Source organism: Melopsittacus undulatus, chromosome 5 (assembly GCF_012275295.1).
Source record: "Melopsittacus undulatus isolate bMelUnd1 chromosome 5, bMelUnd1.mat.Z, whole genome shotgun sequence".
Taxonomy (NCBI): domain Eukaryota; kingdom Metazoa; phylum Chordata; class Aves; order Psittaciformes; family Psittaculidae; genus Melopsittacus; species Melopsittacus undulatus.
Genome location: NC_047531.1, coordinates 55828289 through 55849641, shown reverse-complemented (window position 1 = coordinate 55849641; position 21353 = coordinate 55828289). Strand labels below are relative to the sequence as shown.

Genomic DNA, 21353 nt, shown 5'->3' with positions numbered 1-21353 from the left:
GCCGCCCGCCACCTCCTCCTCCAATCGCAGACAACGTTCCATGTAGTGTCGACCATCTCAACCAATCAGCGCTCGCGACACGGTCGACAGGGGCTCCTCGCAGACGCCTCTGGGAGTTGTAGTCCTCGGGTGGGCAACGTACCGCGCGTGTGCGAGGTGAGCGGGCGGGGCGAAGCGTTGGCTCTACCTTGGTGGGAGGTGTCTGGGTTAGAAATGTGGGGCCCTCGCTGAGTAAGTCCGGGCTGGTGATGGCAGGGGTTGGGGCTCTGGGGAGAATTAATGCTCCTTGCAGTAGGGATTCTTCATCAACAGTGACAGAAATTATAAAAAAACACTAAAATATCCATTTTTTTCTGTGAAAATGAACCAAATGAAGTTAGGGGTTGCAGAGTAGTCACAGGGAGCAGCTGGGCCCAATCCCGGCTTAATATCCACATATGTTTTTTGGATCACGTAAATGTTATTTGGAACAAGTAGATGCTTTTTAGCTTCATCTTCCTCTTGTATCTCCCACACCCAGCCAGTGCTTAGCAGTCTTACAATACATGCAATTAAAGATTTCCTAGTTGCTGGGTATGCTGGGAAACAACCTGTACACTAATAAGCAGGCTATTTTCTTCACTCTTTTTTTTGTCCTTTCTGTATTTTACATTTATATGTTAAAATTAAATCTTGGCCTTCTTACAAAACTATGTGGTTCTTATTCAAATCAATTTTCTCAAGAAACAAAATAGGAGAATAGTCAATTTTCCAGGCAAAGTCCAGGTGAGCAGCTAGTGTTATCACTGGTTGGCCTACCTGCTCTCAAAGCACTTCAGTGTATTGTGTAAGAAGCTGAGGGCTCCTGTCAGGGAAGTGATAAATGCTCCCAGATGGCCACAAGGAATAAAGGCTAATGTGGAGTATGCAAGTCCCCATGTGCCCCAGTATTTCTGAGGCCAACTAGCCCCAAACTGGAAGAAGTGGCAGAAAGAAGTGTAAAATTCTGTTTGTAAAAGGCTGTCTCACAGAACTGGTAAAATGAAAGTCATTTGGGATCTTTAGCTTTCTTGCTCTATGAGGAAAACATGCACCCTTCCCAGCAGCACCTTCCAGGGCCCTCCACTAACCCAAACAGAGCGACACAAAAATGGAGCAACACTGAACAGTCTAGAAGGAAACTGGCAAAAGACCCATTCTCAAAACAAAGCTTTTGCTTGGATTAGGTGCTTTCTAGCCTGGAGTTTGTGGGGTTTTTTTTCCCCAGTTCTAGTATTACTGGCTAAATCATTGCTTATCTTGGAAAGACGATGATTCTGCTGTTGGGAATAGAACACACATATGGAAACACATGTTACAATACATAAACACATGCATTTCCTCAAAAGAATCTGGTGCAGCTCATAGAAGCAAAGAATGGTTCGGATTGGAAGGGACCTTAAAGATCATTCAGTTCCAACCCCCTTCCATGAGCAGGGGCACCTTCCACTAGATCAGGTTGCTCAAAGCCCTGTCAAACCTGTCCTTGAACAGTGCCAGGGATGGGGGCAGCCACAGCTTCTCTGGGCAACTTGTACCAGTGCCTCACCACCCTCACAGTAAAGAATTTCTTCCTTATATCTAATCTGAATTTCCCTTCTGTCAGTTTACAGCCATTCCCCCTTGTCCTATCACTACAGGCCCTTGTAAAAATCCCGTCTCCCAGCTTTCCTGTAGTCCCCCTTTATGTATTGAAGGCTGCTCTAAGGTCTTCCCTAACCATCTCTTCTGCAGGCTGAACACACACAGGTCTTGGTCTGTCATCAGGAGGGACACACAACCAAATAATAAAAGAAAAAAAAAAAGAGAAAAATGGCAGAAGCACATAGAAATATAATGTTTAGGTATAGGTAAGGAAACATGCATTCCACATGCTTTTACAGTCATAAAAGCATCAAGCACCCACACTAGGAACCCCCTGCAAAACGTAAGAGTACATTGCAAAAGCACAATAACCCATGGTAAATTCACTCCATACGAGACCAGTTTGCTCTCACCTAAGCCTTTTATGGAAATTACCCGTTTGCACTGGAGCCCTTTGTTTCCCGTATGTGAAATGTGGGCGGCACTTCTTCCATCTGGCAGGGAAACAGTGCAGATGGATGTGTCAGTCTGCCTGGAGCCGATCTTGCAAGCCTCATGGTAACAGGAGGAGGAAATTAGTGTTTCTCGAGACTGAAATAGTACACGAGGACCAAGGTTGGAATAAAGAGTTAAGAATCAAGTATGGGGTATGGCGAATACTGAAAGCAGGGCTCTGGTTTTAAAGAAAAACACTGCATAATTCTCTTTTCCAAAGGAAGACTGTTGTAATGGAGACGTGAAGGAGGTAGTGAGCAAGTCCCGACTTGTGAATACTGGAATCCTAGATTGGTTTGGGTTGGAAGGGACCTTTCCAACGCCTCCTTTGAAAATAAAACATCCCATATGGGGAAATTAGCATCGTATATACAATGCAGAGGCTGGGGGTTTGATTGTGGAGAACTTATCACAGCCTTGTTACCAGTTACTGACAGGACTTGTGAGACCTTAATGGAGGAGCAGCAAGAGCGACCGCTGGGCAAGAGATGGTGGAACTGCCAACAGAAGCGCCAGCTGAGCGGCGTCAGCACCGCTTAAGTGTGATTAAATTCAAAGAGCAGCACCAACAGCTGCCTCGCAGGGGCACAATCGCGGGCCTTCCCCGCAGGCACACAGCAGAGGCCTCCGGTGCTGGCCCTGCGCCCCCGCCACCGCGCTAACGGCCCATTTTCTGCTAAAGTTCAATATAACAGTATTTCCCTAAAACAACGTTAAAATAAGGCAACAGCTGCCGAGAACTAAGACCACAGCGCTCACAAAGCCCTGAGGTAAAAGCAGGCCACGCCCTCTGCTCAGGGGCGTGGCCTGCAGGAGGGGGCGTGACTCGCAGCTCTCCTCCTGACGTCCGGCTCAGACAATGGGTGAACTGGCCCTTCAGCACCGGAAGTGAATGTCTCAGGTTTCGTCGCACATTCCTCCGCGGCGGAAGGGGATGTGGCACCGCTCTCCTTTTCCGCCGCCGCGCCATGGGGTGCGCTGATGGGCTGTGGGCCGAGCTGTGTGTCTCTTGGAGCTGCGAAGGAGTGCCCCTGGAGCGGCGGGGCTGGGAGGCGGCCGGCTCCTCAGGGCTGGGAGCAGCCTCTCTAGCAGCGTGGCGGAGGGACTACTTTTTGGATCGGAGAGCAACACAATCTGTCACTTCCGGGGGAGGGCTCAAAGAGAGACGCGTAATTTCCGGCGAGCTGGAAAGCTACAGAGAGGGGCTCGGCGAGGGGGGAAGCAGCCCGGGAGACGGCACCACAACACTCGGCACCGACTGCCTCCACCGCCCCTTACCCACCACTGCGGTCCCCCCGCCAGGCAGCCGCCGCCGGACGATGCGCCTCTGTCCCCGTCTCAGCCCCGCCGGCCGCCCCTGAGGGCCCCCCAGCCGTCCCTCTTCGCCCTGCCCCGCCGCGGCCCTCGGTGCGCTCCCCGCCCTCCCCCTGCGGCCATGTCGGGGGGCGGCGGGTCGCGCTATGCGGCCGAGTTTGTACCCCCGCCCGAGTGCCCCGTGTTTGAGCCCAGCTGGGAGGAGTTCAGCGACCCGCTTGGCTTCATCGGGCGCATCCGCGGCCTGGCCGAGAAAACCGGTATCTGCAAGATCCGGCCCCCCAAGGTACCGCCCGCCTGGGGAGGGGGCAGGGCCCGTGGTGACCGCGAGGGGTTGCGCCGGGAGGGCTAAACGGGCTCAGTGTCGGAGGGGTGAAGGCCCAGGAAGACTCTTCCCCCGCTCCTGGGTGCTCACTTGGGGCTTCGTGTGCCGCTTTCCATAGACCTTGATGTCCGTGCCGAGGACGCCGGGGAACTTGTATAATCCTTGATCTCAGGGAATGGTTTTGTAGTGGTTGCTTTGGAGCAGGTGAGAAGCTGGCAGGGTATGGTGGTGCTCCTCACCCTCTTTTTGCTTTAAAAAAATGCTAGCAAACCAACAGGCTACTTGTGAAAGCTGCGAAGGCATTGTAGGTGAAATCAGGCGCTTGCTCAGAGAGGGGGGGAGAGAGAGGAGGCCTGTTTCCTTTTAATGGATCGTTATAAACGTAATCTTTAAACTACTAATAGAAGTGCAGTCAACCTGTTTGTGCTGGGGAATTATATTTATGCATAGCGGTTCAGAAGGTAGAATCCTAATCTTTTTGATGGCTTGATCGTTATAATACCTTGCCCTGCGACCTGGTAAACCATTTAGACCAGAACGTCAGGCAATTTGGCAAAAGGTTACTTAATAATTAAAGTACAAATGAACTTTAAATATAGCTGTTAAATAAGAGTTGCAAATACTGAGAGAGGAAAAAAAATTGAAAAGAGGGCATGTAACTGAGAGCAACTTCGATACGGGGGTTGCCGATTAGATTTCATGATCCTTCTTCTGACCTGCCAGGGTTGCCAGAATCTGTTTAGTTGGTTTAATGACATGGTGAAAACTTGACCTCCAAGGGACTGCCCTTTCTAAAATAAGCAGAATGGCTTAGGTTGAGAGGCCACAAGGAACTGATCCAGATCCTGCTCATTGAGAATAACTAGAACTTTCCTGGCCATTGAATGCGTTTGTGTTTTTCCATGTTGCTTAGCTGTTTGCATTGCAGGGTTTTGCAGGATGTGTGTGTCAAGTTGATTTGCAGCCTGCAATAAGGACTAAATCAGATGCTTTCTACTAACCTGACTGATTTATTATGCTTTTCCATTATTAGAATCTGTAAATATTTTACGATTGTGCTTGAGGTCTTCATATGCTGCAGCAGTGCAAATAATAAATAATTAGTGGGGCTTGTCCACCTGGAATGGGTGTCCTTACCCTGTTGTATATACTGCCAGGCAGACAATCTACTATAACTTTCTAAAAAGCTGAATTATACTTGTTTTGATGTTGTAACACGGTTTTGATGGATGGGGCTGGGAGGCGCTTGTGATTGAACAGACTGTTGACTGTGTTGAGTAAGTCATTAGTTAAGACTACATTTCTATTGAGGAATTGGACTCCCTGCTGGTCTTATCTTTATTGAAATCACTGTAGACAAACATGAAAGAAGTTAGATGTGTAATAATGTGCTTTATTTAGTGTTTGTTGTTGACAGTGAGAATTTTACAATGTGCAAGATATATGGAACTCTTTTAAAAGTACATAAATGACCAACAAGCTACAGGGGTATCTCCTCTTTAAACTCAGCAGGAGGTAATGCATACTGAAATGCTTTGAACTTCCTTTTCTTCTATATTTTTAATTCTGAGGATCTCTTTCCTTGAACTAAGATACTGTGGGAAGAAAATTATTTCAAGAGCACAAGAATGTCATAAAATTGGAAAGTGATATTACCAGTTGTACAGAGGAACTAATTTTCCTTTGGGAGCTTGTTTGCTCTGACATTGTGTCCTCTGTTTTGTGCATTTTTGGAGAAGTTTCTGGAAGCAATAAAATGTCTTTCTGTCTCTTATTTAGGACTGGCAGCCTCCATTTGCATGTGAAGTACAAAGTTTTCGTTTCACTCCACGAATTCAGCGGCTGAATGAGCTGGAGGTGAGCTTTCCCACTGTTGATACAATTTTGTGTTTGCACTGAAAACAGTAGGTCTTGTTGCTTGAGATTTGCATCTTGGCAGGTTTCTAGATGGGGGAGTCTTTAGAAAATCATACACCACATCAGTGTTTATACTTGGCAGTGGCAGAGCTCATATAAAATAACTCTCCATGGCTTTGGGAAAAGCATGGGTTTTATTTTATTACCCAAAATAACCACAAGAGTTTTTATTCCAACTGAAAATGTCTGAAATGTATGCCAACTACCATGTTGTGTAGTAAGAACAGCCAGTGTCTAGCCTTCTGAGCTCCACAGACAGTGAATTTTTTTTTCCTTAAAAATTTACTGCTCTTCTGAAGCCTCTAGTTACCATATACTGGCTTAAAAGTGCCTTTTAAGCCTTAAAGGTAGCTGATTTTTTAATAGGCTTATTACAGCTGTTTAATTTTACGATTTAAAATGTATGGAAGCTTTCTTGAAAGCAGGCTGACTTGCATTCTGTCCTGTTTTTTTCTTTTCTCTACAACATTTCTCAAAGCCTTGCTGTGTTCATATACCAAAACGTCATGTATCATTTGGCTTGTAAATGGGTCTCCTTATGGAAAGTGATTTGAGTACTCCAAAAATACTTGAGGGAGGAGGCCCTTCTGCATGCTTAAGGCATATACAAGAACTGTTTCTAGCACTTCCCTTCCCTCCCATGCATATTTTAATAATTGCTTTTGTGTTTCTCTTGGGAATGATGATTTTTCGGAAGTATGTATTTTGGTTTCAAAACAGACTGTTAGGTAGGAGTTTGGTTTGTAAGATCTGAAATGTAGAGAGAAAAGCATCGATAATTTTGTGTTTGTAAAGGTCTTTGGTTTTGTGTGTATTTCTAGGGGTTTTTTTTTACATGACTAAAAAGTACTTCACTTTCCAAGTTGCACTCCAAGAATGTAAACACTATAAAAAACTTGTGATGTTTTTTTTTTCTTAAGACTCTAAGGCAGTGTCACACTTGTATTTGAACACATGTGTTTGTCTTCCTTTATTTATTGCAGGCAATGACAAGAGTGAAGCTGGACTTCTTGGATCAGTTAGCAAAATTTTGGGAACTCCAAGGATCCAATTTAAAAATCCCTGTGGTGGAGAGAAAAATACTGGATCTCTACGGTCTGAGCAAGGTGAGTAAGCAATTGTAGGCCTTGGACATGGACCTCTTTTTTCATTCAAGCCCAAGAAGCCAAGCAACTAGGAGGGCTTGTTTTACAGCATTAATCCCATTAATATGGAGATGAGATGAGAGAGTGGGGAAAAAAATGCAGTGAAGGAAAATTACTAAATTATATTATGTACAGATGTATGAAGAGGAGTTAAATCAGTTGCCTTTGGTTGGATTCTGTACATCATGTGTTCATTACCCCGTATACAGCTTGAATGTATCTGATGTCAGTTGGCCACTTTTCAGTTCTCGTTTTTTACATACGGTAGAGCTGCAGGAGTTTAAGGTGGGTTTTGGGAAGGCAGTGATATACTTGTGTGCAGTTGAGCTCCTGACCTAGCTGTTCTGTAACAAATTGTTGTAATTGCTCCTTCCTCTCTCCCACCAGAGGTTTTCCACATGACGTAAACATGCATTTTTGAGAATTTCATATGTGAACTTCTGGAATAGCTATTTTAATTTCCAAAACAGGCTAGGCTTAAGGATGGCTAGAAATTGATGCTACTAAAGTATACAGTATAGTGCTTCTAGGTTAGATTGTCAGTTTTCATTCCTTAAGGTAAGTAAAAATGTAAAGATCTGAATTGAATAGATTTTATTTTCAAAGAAAGAAGTCAGTCTTTTGGACAGTCTGGAATGGTTGATAAAATTTTTTGCTTGTCTTGGGTCGATTGCTGGCACATGCAGAATATGATAGTGGTAGTGATACTGGGAAGTATTTGGGTCACTGTTATGAGCTGGAACATTTTAGTTGACTGCAGATAATGCCGGTCTAGGCTTATTTATTTACTTAATGGGTTCTGTAGCCATTTCTCATGTATAGATAATTTTTAAAACAATTTTTTTAATGGAGATTTTGAAGATAAGTTGAAATTTTGATTTATAATTTAATTTAAAATGTAGGGATTTTCTAGTACTTTGCTAGAAATATGAGAAAAAATAATTATAAATAATATTCCTGTTTTAACAAAGTGTAGCTGTCTCAGTTTATAGGAGGAACAAGAAATAACTGATTTATGACTGCTACTACTATACATTTGAATTTACTTCAGTCTCAAACCATGAATTTCACTCCAGTAACAATATGGTTTTATATTGAGGTTTTCAGCAGTCTGTGAAATATTAAGCATGAAATTTGGTCCTCCTGTGTAAAGAAATGAAATGCAAAAAACTACACTGTTGTAAAAATGCTACTAGTCTTATAATAATATAAATATGATCTGTTTGAGTTTTAAGCTACTTGACAGTGAAACTGTAAAGGGATGGAACCAGTAGAAATGTGGCCAGTGGTGAAGCAACTCATATGTTGGCAAATGGTCTGTCATTTTTCATTTTATGTTAGTTACATATTAGCATTGATAGTTCTGTATGTGAATTACTAGACTCAAACCAGTTGAAGTCAAGTGGAAAAACTGGACTGAGTTAATCGGAAGGTGAATGTGGTTTCTCTTCTTTTTGCAGTAGTCTCTTTTCCACTGAGGGTTTTGTGAGAGATTCGATAGTTCTGAAGTTGTGAATTCCAGTACTCCCTTCTGTCTGGGGTCTGTTACAATGGGCTTCCCTTCTGGCCAGACTTATGTTTTGCATCAAAGTATAAGTCTGGTGAGAGTTACCTTTCCAGTTATTTTTGATGGTGGGGTTTGTAGTCTTTGCAGCACATCATAAATCTTAATTGTTGGACTCTTCCTGTCTAGGACAGTACACAATTTACATTTACTAGGAAAATTGTCATGGTAGATGTAGTAATTAATAAGTAAGTGCTTAGTTATAAAAGTGCAAGCTCTTCAGGGGAAAAAAAAGCCGTAAATTCAGAATTCTGTCACTTTTTAATAGAACCTATTAACACTTGGTTTACTTGATTCTTGGTTTATGCAATGTGGTGAGCAGCTCAAAACCCTTAACTTTTTAATTTATGCGTTTCAGATTGTTGCCAGCAAAGGAGGCTTTGAAGTAGTCACTAAAGAGAAGAAATGGTCTAAAGTGGCAAGTCGGCTTGGCTACCTGCCAGGAAAAGGCACAGGGTCGTTACTCAAGTCCCATTATGAAAGAATCTTATACCCCTATGAGCTCTTCCAGTCTGGGGTCAGCCTTATGGTGAGATGCCTCTCTATCACAGTATGAAGCGGGGACCCAAACTGCACACAGAATGTTACTTGTTATTGCATAAGAAACTCAAGCATAGGGTCTATGCTTTTAGAGGCTTTAGCTGTGTAAACAAACAGAACCATGCTCATATTTTCCTGTGACAAATACTCATACAAGTTGTAACATGACATTGTGTAGTTATTTTCTGATAGCCATTTCTTTATAGAACACTATTGGGAAGAAGAACAAGGCAAAAGATATGATTAATTGGAAAGATGTCTTTCAGTAAGCTGGCAGTTGAGATACAGTATCCTTACTTGAAGCTGTGTGGTTTAATGGGCCTATTGTCCAAATGGCGTGTGTAATGCTGTGTGATTTCTTCCTTCGTGTTTCTTAGCAAACAGAATGATTCACAAACCATGGAAGGATTAGCGCTGCCTGATCGATCAACCCAGTGTCTTGTGCTCTGATCTTCTAGGGCATCCAGAAGCCAAACTTGGATCTTAAGGAAAAAGTGGAGGCCGAGGACCTCAGCTCAGATGCCCAGGCTTCCCCAAAGCAGGCTTCAAGAATGAATGTTGTGCTGAAGAGAACCAGGCGTGTCAAATCCCAGGTACCCCTGCTACAGGGAATGCTAATTTTGTTCACCAGTGCAGCAGCATTGGCTGTGCAACAGCCTTTATGTGGCTGTGGGAGTCTGCTCAAAAGCTCCACCAGGAAGCAATCTTCGTTTAAATAGAATGCAGAGAAGAAAGCCTCTCTGAGCCCTGGGTTGCTTATGGTAGATGCATTGTTTATCTGAAAATTCTTAAAATCTGCTTTTTGTTTGTGCAAAGTTTGAGAACCTTTTTACAACTTTTTCAAATATGCCCTTTGGTTGCATGAATGGAAATATGTGTATAGATAAATTAATTGTGGAAATTGCGTATGAGACTTGATTATTTCAAGCTGGACAGACTTTTTCTGAAGAAATGAAACATATGTGTGGGGAGATGATCAGTGATGACTGGAACTGTATAGGATTTTCACAGGTTTTCTCCTGAAAAGCAATTTCTTCTCTTTTGAATTAGTGATGGTATAGGGACTTCTGGTATTCTACTAGGTGACAGGAAATCCTGGAAGAATCTCCCAGTAAATCTCAATTCAAACTGAATCACTAGCATTTTTAATCTGTACCATTAGAGATTATCTTGGAGGCTTGTCCTGATGGCACCGTTGCTTCTATTGCAGTATTTAAAGCAGGCCTTCACCCTCTGAGAAAGATACCTATTGCCTGCAGCATCTTAAGGCTCTTTACATTGAGGTCTAGTGTCTCCCTGCTTGGCCTATCAGGAGAACATGGACAAAAGCTGGATTTATATGCAACAAATCTACTACTTGCCTCATGCCACTCTAGACTTACTTTAAGCACCTGTTGTGGCTTAGATGCAGCTGGTAACTCAGCACTATGCAGCCATTTGCTCACTCCCTTACCCTCTGTAAGAAGGATGGGAAGGAGAATCACAGAATGTAAACCCCAGGGGTTGAGATAAGGACAGTCCCAGAACTAAATGTAATACTAATATTAATAAGGGAAATAACAAGGGGAGAGGAAAAACTAAAGCTAAAAGGGGAAAAGAAAAACACAGTAACACAAGTGATGCACAGTACAATTGCTCACCACCTGCCAACTGATGCCCAGCCTGACCCAAGCAGTGACCTGGGCCTTCTGGTTGACTCCCCCCAGTTTATATAATGGGCATGATATGCTGTGATATGGAATATCCCTTTGGCTAGTTTTGGTCGGATGTCCTGTCTCTGCTTCCTTGTAGCTTCTTGTTCCCCTCCCCACTGTCAGAACATGAGACTGAAAAGTCCTTCATCAGGGTAAGCGCTCCTTAGCAACAGCTGAAACATTGGTGTTATCAGCATTGTTCTCAGACTAAAGCCAAAGCACAGCACTGCTACTTACAGCAGAACCTAGGACAGCACCACAGAGTTTTTCCAAATGCTCTTAAACCGTTCGTTTGTTTGTTTCAAATGCATAATTCTTGTCACTGAGATATTTGAGTATGCCTTATAGACATTCATCTTTTTCTCTGACGTGATGATTTAGACAAAATTATATTTTCAGTTTCATCTTACTGAAGCCGAATTTATATTTATTGTAGTCATATAACAATGCATCACACAAGCAGTCACAGGCTGTGATCTTAGAAGATCTCCTGAATAATACATTGTTAGTGAGATATCCAGAGAACCTGAGAACACTGCAGGAACTGCAGCAGTCATTTGTTACGTGGAATTATGTTTTGGATTTGAGTAAATCTTGTGTGAAAATGCCAGTATGACCTTTTTATCATCAGTGGTATAAAAATGTCACTACGTCCTTAAGATCCTGTGGGATCTTTTCTCCTCCTGATTTCAGTAGAATGATGATACTTCTTATTTCTCCTTGTCGGAAAAATGATTCTGAGGTGATCCTGGCATAATATAGCTGCTTCATTTCATCTGAAGGGGCTTCATTTCAGAAATGAGGGGATTTTACTTGGTCATCTGAAAAAATAGAAATATATGTATGTATTTAAATGCCTTTTATTAGGTCTGCAGCTATGCCATCATTTAAGCATTACACTTATTCAAATGGCTGAAATGAGTTCTTTAATACAGAAAAAGCTGAACCTAGTTGCCTAGCCAGAGAAAGTATATTTTGGCTATGTTGGAAGCTATGTATGACTCTCTTAAGTCAACTCTGGCACTGTACTTGGAAACAGATTTGTCTGCAGTAGCCCCAAATGGTTGAAGTGTAAGTATCTGGGGAGCGCTGAGAAATTATTCCAGATTTCAGTGCACCTCCTTACTGTAGACAAGACTGTTTACTGTTTGAAGTGCATACCTGGAATGGTACCAGAGATTGTCTAGCTAGTCTGCAGAGAACAGTAATGTAAAGACCTGCTAAATAAATGTTGTTCTGCTCTAGCTGAAATATCTGGAAGGTTTGTATGTAGTGTGCTGCGTAGTCTAGTGCTGGGGTAGCAGTGAGCATGGATAACTACACTGGCCTCTGCGTCTCGGTAGATTTATTCTTTTTTCCGCAAATACCAGAAGTATTTTTCCCAGAACACTCTTACCTAGCAATGGGTGATGAAGGAGAACACATGAAGATAGTAATCTGAAATTACTGAAATAGACAAAGATCCTCAGCAGCAGAAGGGGCTGGCAGACTTTTGAAAAGCAATTTTTTTGGTTTCTAGAGAAAGTGAAAAATGTAGGAAAATAGGGAATGAGAATTCTCATTTGAAATTTGGCTTAGGAATCTTTGGATCCCACAATCAAATGTTAGTTGTATTGTCTGAATGGGAAGATAATTTGCTGATGAAAGATTCTGCTCAAAAATAAACAATGCTTTATTCTCTTTCCCTTTTCTCTGAAGAAAGCTAGCACAAATAAAAAATTGAGAAGGGCAACTGAATTACTAAAGGCTGGTAAAGAAAAGGACAACGAAAAGTAGGATGAATTGAGATTAGGAATACAAAACATCCTTAAGGAAGGGTTAAATTTGAGTGAATGTGTGTTGGAAAAAACTAGTATATCTTCATAGATGATCTGTTAGGGTGTATTTTATCTGGCAAGGGATTTGTCTAATGAGGTTACATCATGATCATTTCTGGTAGAGAAATGCAGTACCAGAACAAGAAGACAAATGCTGTCTTTATTATTATTATATTTATTTATTATTATATTAACATCCAGAGAATTTTCTGAAAAATAAAACCTAATTCTGGGTAGCATATCTGCTTTCTGGTTTTGGTTACAAATTTGGTTGATTGCAGAATAACATAATTAATAAAACAAAGTTCAATTTATTTTTTAAATATGCAGGATTTACTTCCATGGAAACAGCTACATGAAACAAAAGAACTCTGGGACATGCTGATTAATGTCCCAAACACGTAAATATTTTGATTCTTGGTTGTAAGTATTCAGGTCTTGCACATTAGGTGTGGAGAGGTGGGGATGCAAGTGTTTCAAAGTTGATGAAGGTAGGACAGTAGAAAAAGTGTGTGAATGCAGTGTAACTGGATTGTGTTGTTAGGATTTACCCATATAGAAAAGCTTTTGGGTTGTACTTTCTGTTGGGAAGATAAAAGAAACAAAAACAACTGCATCCTTCAGGATGAAGAGGAGCCAAGAATAGAATCACAGTTTAATAAACTTCATTTTGCACATAAGGAAAAATGGAATGAAAAAGTATGAAGTTTTTTGTTGTTAGCAATGAGAAAATGACAAGGAATGCAAGATTTCTGCTTCTGTGTGCTCACAGTTTTGAGTTTGGTGGCTTTGTACGGTCTTAAAGGGTACCGCAGAAAGACTACTCATTAAGACTTCTGAATGCTTTTGGTATCCACACCCTAAATTGCCAATTCACAAGGTTCATAGGAATCTGATTTAAAAAAAACAAATCCATTTTAATGTGCAACCTGTTCTCTTTGAAAACTGTAGCTTTTTCTACCTAAATATGAATGGATTGGATCCACTTAAGTGAAATCCAAGCAAATCTGGGCGGTGCAGTTAAGAAAATATATTTAGGTACTGCATTTTTTAATCAAAGCTGTAAAACTAAAGAGGAGTTATTGCATGTTAATAATTTACTCTTAGTAAATTTAATAATACAATTATTTTTCAGGTGTCATTGAGAAAATTGTCTTAGGTCACAATAGCAGGAGAGAAATTGTGGAGATTGTTAATGATTGTTGTTGGAAAATTGTACTGTGCTGAGAAATGCAACATGGGTTCATTCTGTCAGGTTCTATTAGTTGAGAGAATGGATAAGCTGTTAATGAATTTCAAATGGGAACTGAGGGACTGTGAAGTCTCCAGGTGGTAGGCTTTCTTGTACAGCAAAAATGTCATGTTTTTCCTTATGGCTTATTAGTCAGAAAGGGAGGAATTTGTGAGAAAAACTTGCCACTTAGCATGCCATTTCAGAGTGGGCTTAGGAAGTTAGTAACATACAGCTAAAGTGAAAATAATAGCAACATAAAATTCATAAATGTTCAAAATTAGAATACAGGCAATAATGAGTTTGGAAAGATGCCACTTAGCATACTGCATACACACTTCAGTGGGAACAAGGGCTCTAAATATCACTGAAAATTCCTTAGAGTAATAATGTCTAGGAAACTATATCTCTTTCAATATGTTCGAGAAGCAGGAAAGCCAGCTGATTTATGCTGAATAAATGGGAACATCTTATTTCTTTTAGCATTATTGCAAATGCATTTGATGTTATTTTAAGCACTTATTTTTGAAGAGTTTTTTTTTGTTTATCAATTAAAACCACTGAAAGCATGTCACCCCAAGGGAGCATGTTTCATGCATGGTATCTCAGGCCATATATTGGTGGAAAATAACAAATGAAGCATCACTGGGAAATTACTTGAAGAGTAATCTCCTTAGAATTAGATACTGGCTTTGAAAATTGATAGATTTCCTGAGATCTAAGATTGTGAATGACGGCAGTTCAGTAGCCTTTGGTGGCTGGACTATATGATCTCCAGAGGTCTCTTCCAACCCTAATGATTCTGTGCTTATATATTAGGTTAGAAAGGGTTTTCAGAGTATAAGGAGGTAGCATAAATAAAAATGCCAAGGTAATTGCATTGCAGATGAAAACAGAATATTTAGGTTCTTTTTGTTGTTAGGTTAGTGGCAGTGATGTGCAAAATCAAGGTAGGTCAGCAGTGGGAAGCATGAAGAAGTTCAGTTGAACAGAACACTTGAGATGATACTGGCAGGGCCATGGAGTTGTTACGTAATGGGTCTTTTCATGTCTGGTTTTAAGGTTTCAAGGGCAGCATGAGTAGCTGTGATCTCAGAGTTGTACTTATAACATTTCATCATAAATAAACCCAAGAGTATCCTAGCTTAAGGAGGTAGGTTGGAACTCATTAGTGTCATGTGTTCACACAAGCTGTTAAAGAAATCTTGTTGAACTGTGTATGTGTTAATATCCAAGCACTTGACTAAATCATGGTGATTTTGGAAAAATACTGCTGTGACATTCTTACTTGTTTTCTGCTAAATGTCAGACCTAGTTCTCTGTTTGCTACATAGGTGACTTCCTGTAATTTAATACGAATGGAAAATAATTTTAAATGCTGAGATAGAAATGCTGCTTTTTATTCCATTTGTATTTGTTCATTTGCTTGAACAAATTTTCTGTTCAGCTTGCATTAGCAGTAAATCATGTCTTCATGCCTCTGTTTCCTGTCTTTTGATGAGCAGATGTTGTAGGAGAGTGGAATATAAACCAAACATGGAGACTCAGAGGGGAGAGATATTGATGGTTTGTGCTGATGTGGTCTTGTTTTTACTTTTAGGCAGAGACAGGAGAAATGAGTAGAAATACTGAACTGAAAAAGCTGCAGATCTTTGGAGCTGGACCTAAGATGATGGGACTGGCATTGGGAGCAAAGGATAAAGAGGGTAATTAAATCTTGGGCTCATCCCTTTGTAAAATCATGAGGCTATTAAACCTTTCTGAATGTCTCTAGAGACAATGTTAAGAAGTAAGCAAATCATTATAATTAGAAAAAGAAATCTAAGTATAGTAGGGTTTCATTCATGAGAGATTTACAGGGTGCTTCCTGTAACTTGACATAGTTTCAGCTCTTTATGTATTGTATAGTAACAATAACAATTAAGCAGCTGTTGCATGAACTGAATGACTAGAAGGGAAAACAGGATTTGACAGTACTGAAGCTGATCCTGCCAACAAAGTGCACAAATTCAGTGTCATTCACTTTGTGTCGTGAGGCATTTGGGATGATCTGTGAGGATAAGCAAAATGTGTTTTCCTAATCCCTGTTGATTTTAGATTGGCCAGGTACAACAAGGAAGTATTGCTTTCTTTGGACTGTCAGGTAGTTTCTGATGTGAAAAGCATGGTACCAGGCTGGGTGTGTGTGTTGTTTTTGCAAGTATATCTTGATGTGATACTAATAAAATTTAACTTCATTTTGCTTTAAGATGAGGTGACACGGAGGCGCAAAGGAACCAGATCAGAAGCGTTTGGAATGCAGATGAGGCAACGCAAAGGAACTCTTTCTGTCAACTTTGTGAGTTCGATTCCTTTGTTGTGATTGAAGAGAAATTAATTGATTTACTAAGATTTTTTTTCTAATCCTAATACACCCCCCACCCCCAGATAGATGAATCCATTGACAGTAGAGTAGATCATACTGTTATGGGAAGAACCAATAGTATAATCTATGTTCTGGGTTTCTGTTTTAATCTTTTGGACAGGAAGGATGTTGCAACATGAAGGTGCTTGTTGATCATGGGTTTGAGGGCTTGCTTTGCCGCCCAGTTCTTGCATGCCTTCAGTAGCTTACTTTCTATGAGCTCCCCTTTGTAGAGCAATTATAATACTGCTTCTCTTCCTTAAAAGATACTTTGAGGTGCTCCAGTACTTCAAGAATTTGGATTTCAGCAATTCCCGCTTCATGTCTTTTTTGGTTTGTTTTTAAACTAGTCATCCATGCAAAATAAACCCCTAAGGGGAGAAATTAGATGTCTCTGATGGCTGACCATGGAAAAGTAGTGTATAGTTGTCCTTAATGAATTTCATAACACATGACTTTCTATTTTTCAAGTCATGTGTATGTAACCATGAATGAAGATGTGTACTTTTAATGTCTTGAAAATTAGACTCTTTACTAATAACTCAGCTCTTTTTTTCTTAGCCTGAGAAAACTTACAAGAGTTTTCTTTCAATTTCAATCATAAAATAGAAGGCCAAGGTAACCAAAAGTCTCTGGGAATCATATTTTCCTATGTGGAAATACTTCCTGAGGGGAAAACATAAGGAAGAAGTTGTATGTTTAAAAACCAGATCATTGTGCTGTTGCAGCTAAGTTAGGGTGTGTGACAGGAATTTTAATTGTGCTAGTGCTCCTGGGTATATGGTGTTCCTAGGCTGTGTGAGGGTTGTGACCATTTTGTTAAGTATGCTTTAAAGTATTTTGTCTCTTTCTTTGTAGAAAACTCTGTTTGTTTACTGTTTTCAATTACTCCTGTTTATAAGAGAAAAGAAAAATCCTGTGGCAACAGAACTGCTGGTTTGAAACTGTATTGCTGTAGCTGTAATCTTATGAAATTCTGTGACTTAGTACTGTTTGGTTCCACATATTTTTTTATATTTGGATGAGAGATCTTCAAGGAAAGCAGTCTTTGAAGTGCACATTTGATATGTTAACCCTATATAACTTTTAAAAAACTGTGCTGCGGTTTTGTTTATACTTCTCCCTCATTCATTTATTTTTTTTGTGAAATGCTGATTGTGAAATAAAATATAGCTTTTTCTTTTTATCCCCTCCCCACTTGATACATATAGTTGTATATCATCATAGAATTGCTCTGTTTTGTGACATGGTTAGGAGGCTTATTTGTGGCTATTGTGTGATCACCGATCTGCATTTTGTGTATGTATTTCAATGCAGTCTTTGTAATTGACAAATCATCACTTAGTCTAATGTAAAAATTGCATATGTTAATATGAATTTGGAGAGGAAAAGGTATTATCAGTGGTAGGTAACTAATGAGCATCATAGAATAGGCTCCTCTTACAATTGCCATTTTTAATGCATTTTTAATTTTGGGGAGAGAACCTGGAAATATATGTTAAGATACTCTTCCTCCATTCTATATACTTGCAAAAAAAGCAGCTAGGTTGGTGTTTTAGACATGATATGCCATGAGGATGAGTGTTTGATTTTATTTTTATTTTTTTAAAGGGAAAAGTGATATATCTCTTAATAAAACTGCATTATTTCTTAAAATTATATCTTAGGAAACTTGAGCAATGTTCTTGAGAAGTATATTATTGCATAGCTAGGAAGTTGCATTCTTAACTAGGCTGTGTAACTAACGTGGCGTTTGATGTCAAGTATTTAATGCTACTGTGTTAACCTAATCAGATTAAAAACAGGGTTTTATGACATCTTGATTGAAAGAAAACAAACCCCAAAGCGACTCCACTGCTTCTGGTGTTATTTTGAGCTACGTGAAGGAAGTAAGCATAGCCTGAGTTGCCCACTATTCCCTGATGGAATAGTAGCCGAATTTGGAGCAAGTGTCATTAATGAAGTTTATGTTGTTAATAAAAATTTACACAGAAGATAATTTTTTAGCTGTGATACAGTAATACAAGATTTATTCATTTAGACTGTTACAGATCTTCAGTACTATGTTTAATTAAAAGTCCTTTGAACAATACAGGAAGCAATAGCAAAGAAAACATGTTGGTAGGGTTTTTTCTTTGGTCCTTGGGACTATTTCTCAGTCAGTGTTATTGACAGATTATTGGACAGGCACCTGCAAAAATTGTTTGCTATTGTATTGGGATTAATTCTTTTTTCTTATCACTTGGAGTTTTTAGCCTTCGTGTTGGAGACAGTAAGAAAGAATTTGGTACCTTTATGTGCAGGTTTCCTTTCTTTCTCCTTGGATTTATAGATTGAACTCTGGGGTTTTTTCTCTCTTCTTTTCCGTTGCAAAGGTAATCACCATACTGTTGGAAGTGATGACATGTATGTTTCTTAAAAATGTTTTGGAGATTATCCACAGCCATGTGCTCTTTGTAAGGATGTAGTTTGAATTATTTTCTATGACACAGGACCAATGAGAGGGAGTTCTAAAAACTGTAACCTGCTCTTATTTGAATAACATAAATGACATGCTACTATAAGTATTATAGAAAACAATTATTCAATTGAACTGGACAGTTATTTTACAGCACCCAAAGTCATCCTATCCCCATGTATTGCTGCTTTGTGAAACTGGAGCATAATTGTTAATTTTCAGTGATTCTCAGAAAAGAGAGGAGACTGCATTGATGTTCATGTATCAAAATTTAGGATTACATCTTTTGTTCCTTAGTGTAAGGAAGGCAGGTTCTGTATGAGGAAAGTTTTTGTAACTTTTTTTTCTTTTCTGTTTTTTCTGCACAGGTTGATCTGTATGTTTGCTTATTCTGTGGCAGAGGAAATAATGAGGACAAACTGCTACTGTGTGATGGATGTGATGACAGCTATCACACTTTTTGCTTGATTCCTCCTCTACCTGATGTACCCAAGGGTGATTGGAGGTGTCCAAAGTGTGTTGCTGAGGTACAGTTCAAGAACTGTTCAAGCTTTGTGTGTATACTTGTGTTCCTGGAAAGATCAGAAGAGCAGTTCAGCTCAGTGCCATTCCATCTGGGTAGAAGCCATAGTTTTGTTTGGCATATTGTCAAGATGAGCTGTGCATCTCCAGATGTTCTTGTTTGGTGAGCCATAAGGAGAAATTTTTCTTCTGGAGCTTGAGCGTAACGTTTGTTTATTATACGGCTATGTGACAGCTAAAACTTTGGCCTTTGTATGCTAAGAGCTGAAACTCAATTTGATAAGCCTGTAGTGGGAAATCGGAATGAGAAGTAGGGTGGTGGTAGGTGTTTCAGCATAGCAATGAGACATTTTGAAAACTGTGAAAGTATGCAATTTGATCATAACAGAGATTTGATTATTGTAAGTCGTTATGGTGGTGTTCAGGATAGCTGGTAGTAGAAAGTGAAGGAACTAATTTTAAAATTGTAGCTATTTTAGTTTTGGTTTAGACAAAAAAGGGAACTGAGGCTCCAAAAGTGAGAACTAGTTGAATTTAATTGTTAAAAAAAGAGGAGATACCAACTTCCAAGAAATGACTGATCAAAAGCTTGAAGGCATCACACGTCATTTGATTGCCTTAATTTTGCAAGCTCAGGAAAAGGGTAGCTGTAGAATTCAAAGGAAGAAAGCTTACTGTTTCTAAAGCTGTAATTTTGTGACTAGCTTAAACTTTTTAGATGGTGTTTTTACAAAAGGAGCAGTTGCACACGTGTATATGCCCATTTTCCCCCACGTCTTCCACACTCTTCCCAGCTGTTGGTTTCTGCTGTTTTCTTTATGGTGGTGTATGAATAGCTGTGCAGCCACATAATCATGTGCATCAGCTTGCTGCTTTCTAACTTCACCAAGAGAGGCTAGGGTGTCACATGAACTCAGGCAAATGCTGTTTTGAGAGAGGTGGAAATACATAGTTACAGGCAAAGGTAAAGATGCAGCTAAGCTGTTGGGCTGCTGCTCAGAAAGTGCATCAAGCTGCTTTTTTTATTGCTCCCTTAAGAGAGCGCAATGAAGGAGTATTAGCAAACTACAGCAATCCAGTGTGGAGATAATTTAGAGAATATAGTAGTAAATATAGTGACTGCAGTGGTTTAAGAATGTGGAAACTTGCAAGAAATTTCTCTGCTACTACTGCTAATAAAACCAGGGCTGCTTTGTTCCCAAGAAAAAATACGCACATAGGAATAAAATCTGGAAAGTTAGTGCCAAATAAATTACTACTAGAAAATGATACAAGAAGTACTTGAAAAACTTTGGGAAATGCATTGAAAGCAGAAGGAAGAAGGGAAACAACATAGCTAAATTATGTAATGATGAGTAAACGTCAGAAAGGTGTTTGAAATTCAGTAGTACTTTTTGCATCAGTTTTTGCTTTAAAAGTTAATTGTACACAAATGCTTAATGTAATGTTAACGGTAGGGTGCTGGAACAGAAGCTAGGAAGAATAGGTTAAGGGATCTTTATTCAGGTCAACATTGTTAGACAGTGCTTACAGTTGTAGATTCCCTGTTGCAGCCACCGTTAAAGAACTGCTTTGATAACGTTGGGCATAGTCTAGGGATGTCTTCTCTTGAAGAAAGTACTGATCTCCTGAATTCCTTTCCAGTCCTTTCAGTTTGTTTATGACTGAACAGCTGGCTATCAGTTCTATTTCATGTTTGTGTTCAAATATATTTTGTATATAAACATTGTGTCAGATACAAAGAGGCTGGAAAGGACACTGTAGAAATGGGTGGGGAGATTAGCTGGAATGTGAACTAATATTTTTTGTGCTCTTGGGGTAATGGAATTGGAACAGTGGAAGACTTGGAGGCTTTCTGTCAGGTGGACCATGTCTGCTGTTAGCTGTGCTGCATTGTTTTAATTTCCTTCTTCCTCTTCTATGTACTTCCACAGTGCCAAATCCGTTAACGATTTGCTGCCTTGATAAGACTGAAGCACATTCAGGGTTTCTTCCTATACAGTTATACCACAGGTGCTGGAATCCAGTGTGTCTAAGAAACATTTTATGGCTAAGCATGTTTTGTTCTGTCTTTGTGGCTGGCAGCAGTAGGTGACGAAACTTAGTTTTGGACAGGAAAGCAGGAGTGTGTAACATTGAGGCTTACCACGTTACATTAGCTTCTGTATCATTAATCCTGTTCTGCTTCCATTGTGGTAGGACTTCCTTTGCTGAGGAAAGCACTCAAAACTCATAGCTTATTGTATTTGGTAAGGACTCAGATGGACACTAGATTTTTTTGCTAAAAAATGTAGCTGTATCATAATCTGCTGCAGGCAACAATAT

The 21353-nt window shown here is 40.0% G+C and overlaps 1 protein-coding gene across 1 annotated transcript in view; it reads left to right on the top strand.

The window, feature by feature from the left end:
• Positions 1-3532: 3532 nt before the first annotated feature.
• The window catches only part of KDM5A (lysine demethylase 5A), a 49491-nt gene continuing 31670 nt past the window's right edge, over positions 3533-21353 (top strand). Inside the window, exons 1-8 of the mRNA XM_005144375.3 lie at positions 3533-3697; positions 5516-5593; positions 6637-6759; positions 8721-8891; positions 9361-9495; positions 15245-15350; positions 15894-15982; positions 18875-19033. Of these exons, the coding sequence (XP_005144432.2) occupies positions 3533-3697; positions 5516-5593; positions 6637-6759; positions 8721-8891; positions 9361-9495; positions 15245-15350; positions 15894-15982; positions 18875-19033 (1026 nt within the window). The remainder of the gene's footprint in view (positions 3698-5515; positions 5594-6636; positions 6760-8720; positions 8892-9360; positions 9496-15244; positions 15351-15893; positions 15983-18874; positions 19034-21353) is intronic.